The sequence below is a fragment of the Selaginella moellendorffii genome, unplaced genomic scaffold (genome assembly GCF_000143415.4).
Source record: "Selaginella moellendorffii unplaced genomic scaffold, v1.0 SELMOscaffold_93, whole genome shotgun sequence".
In the NCBI taxonomy this organism is placed as follows: Eukaryota; Viridiplantae; Streptophyta; class Lycopodiopsida; order Selaginellales; family Selaginellaceae; genus Selaginella; species Selaginella moellendorffii.
The window spans coordinates 97,181-99,992 of NW_003314354.1; the positions used below are offsets into that span (position 1 = coordinate 97,181).

General features: G+C 51.1%; 1 protein-coding gene across 2 annotated transcripts; it reads right to left on the reverse strand.

The window, feature by feature from the left end:
- Positions 1-349: 349 nt before the first annotated feature.
- Positions 350-2,337, reverse strand: LOC9629482 (putative metabolite transport protein HI_1104). 2 transcript variants are annotated; one of them, XM_002989032.2, is made up of 3 exons: positions 1,789-2,337; positions 1,434-1,744; positions 350-1,367 (listed from the first exon to the last, which is right to left on the reverse strand). In XM_002989032.2, exons 1-3 carry the CDS (start codon positions 2,146-2,148, stop codon positions 599-601), a joined length of 1,440 nt encoding a protein of 479 aa, XP_002989078.2. In that variant the 5' UTR covers positions 2,149-2,337; the 3' UTR covers positions 350-598. The 2 variants fall into 2 exon arrangements, with proteins under 2 accessions (XP_002989078.2, XP_024518619.1); XM_024662851.1 differs by having other exon boundaries at positions 1,434-1,725; positions 1,789-2,336.
- Positions 2,338-2,812: the final 475 nt, after the last annotated feature.

Genomic DNA, 2,812 nt, shown 5'->3' on the forward strand with positions numbered 1-2,812 from the left:
TGTTATAACCATCATCACTAACACCATACTCCTTATTAAGATCAATATCTTACTCACCCACCATCCTTAAAAGAATGTGTTGTTTCGATACTAATGAAACAAACAAGAGAATGAACCTTAGGCCAACCTTAATGCATTATAGCCTTAAATCCCACAATCTATAGAATATTCTTGGATGTGATATGTGTTACAATGCCTTCAAGCAATTAGCCACCTCCCATTGGCTAAGAGCCAACATCAACACAATTATTTGCTACCCTTAAAAAATTACCCCCCAAATCAGATGGATGGATCTGACAGCCTAGAAAGTTTGGCAACTCCTTTTATTATTATACATTAGTGTTGGATATTAAGGTATAGTTAGTTTAATTGCTGCAAAGTATTAAGTGGTGATTCACAAATGCTTTTTACTAGCTTTGTTATGGCATAAATTAGGAATTTGCCAGCAATTAGCAAATCATCTCCTTAACCCATGCATTCTACTCTGAAATCTTCAATCACCCCAAACAAGCAAGCCTGCAAACCTGCATGAAATATGGAAATATGGTGGCCGAAAGGTCCCCAAGATCAAGCGGGTTCCAAGAACAGCATCCATTTTCTACTCAACAGCAACCGCTGGCCTGTCTTCGTCATCCACCTCCAGCTTAACATACTCTCGGTTTACTCGAGCAGCGTCCCTGTCCACCGGGTATTTGACGTAGAGCGCCGAGATGATCGCGATGCACGCCACAAATGGCACGGCAATGCAAAGAAACAGTCCCCGTGCCATTGCTCGTGCGTTTGCCCCGCCACCACCATCCGGCTTGCTACTAAAACCGAAAACTTCCGAGAGTATTCCCACCAGAGGAGAGCCGACGGCCGCTACGGACTTCTCCAGGGCCATGTCCAGCGCGTACACAGTCGTGCGGAGCTCCGCCGGTACAATCTCCGAGAAGATGGGCCAGTTCGTCGCGGGAGAGTTCCAAGACATGAGGAAGCCCATGGCGTAGAGGACCAAGCCGTAAGCCCAGGCAAAAGATGGCCGGCTTGGAAGCCCAAGCAGGAGCAGTGCCGAGAGAGGAATCCCGACCCCGGCGCTAAACTGCGAGCAAGCGATCCGGCCAGCGTTTGGAAACTTCGCTGCTGCAACGTCGCCAACCCATCCCCCGAAGACCGATCCAAATGCGTTGCCGATGGAGAGGAGTGCCACGCACAGAGCCGCCCTGGCATGCCCGAATCCCAGGAGCTCCAGCCAGAGCGTGAAGAAAACCATGGCGTTCCATGGCGTCTGACCGACCACCCCTTGTGCCACGATGACTTGGAAAGTCCTCAAGCTCAGCACGGAACGCGTGCCTCGGATCATCTCTTTCGTTTTCTCGCTGACAGACCTGCGAAGATCATTGTCACCCATTGAGCAAGAACTTCAAGCAGCAACAACGATAAAAGAAACTTACGTGCAATTGCCCGACGATCTAGGCGGGGTTGGATCTTTGACGATGGCATAGACAATGATCCCGAGGAGCACGCTAAGTAGAGCGACGATGAAGAACGCCACCCTCCAGCCAGGAACTCCAGAGAAAACATTCGTGCCTGCGAGGAGTGTAGCAAAAACTCCTCCAAAGACTGTTCCCAGCTGGCCGGACGCGTGTAGCCAGCCAAAAGCCAGCCCTCTACTCTCCTCCTTGTGGCTATCGGCCACTAAAGACTGGATCGCTGGAACAACCACGGCAAGACCAATGCCATTCACTGCCCTGGCGATCACGGCCTATGGAAATTTTATCCTTCCAAAGCTTTCAGATTTCTTCTTACCTGCCAGTAGCTCCTGGAAATTCCCACTCCCGCCGTCGCCGCGCCCCACACCAGCGCGCCCAGGCCGACGATGTGCGCGCGATTGTAGGTCATGGCGAGATAGGCGGCGAGAGGCGACGCCAGGGCCTGGACGAGCGCGCGGACGAAGGTGAGCCATCCCAGGGCCGAGGGACCGATCCCAAAGCCTGCCGCGATCTCGGAGTACACAGCCGGAACGAGCGCCTCGTCCGCTCGCTCCATCATCGCAGCGGCGTTGAGCGCCAAAGACATCCGCCAGTCCATAGTTTCCCGCTTATACCCTAAAATTGTTTGAAGGTTTAGAAATGCGACGGATTCGTGACAATTGCTGCAGCTGTTCATTGTCCAATCTCGTTAGCATCTGTGTCCCTTTTGTGGTTGTGGCCTACCTTTGTCCGGTTGCCATGTTTTGTCACAGATGAATGCTATGTCCCCCTCTGCAGCTGCGGTAGTAGTTCGTGTTCGCGATGGTGGGCATCAATTCTGTTATAGCAGCTGAGCTCCATCTCAGAAATAGGCAGAGTTGATTTGGCCTCGGAGGCAAATGGTGGAGATCAGCCACCCACAGAACCGGAGAGTGTTGGAGCTTGGTTTTTGATGATTGGCCACTGAACGGGACGCAGAGACTTATAGTGGAGCTAGGCTGACAACTGAGACCGTGAGAGGAGACTCTACCCAACTTGCTTCGAGCAAGCTGGGGACATTGAGCATTTGATCAACGATTGTGCTCCATATGTCTCTTGTGGTGGTTTGTAAGGAGAACCATTGCTACAAGGCTTGCCACATTCAGAACTCTAGTCAGTTTATCAATTCAGTGTACAGTGTTTCAAGATTGCGTCCAAGCTTCTCTATCCATGTCTTGAGCTTGCTTCACCACCCTTTCCCTAGAGTCTCAGCCATCTATGCTAGGATCTCTAGAGGGAGAAGGCTGGTTTCGAGGATTAGAATTGGGTAAGTTGTCCTGTACATGCTGAATTCTGCTGCCAAGAAGCGTTTGTTGATCTAG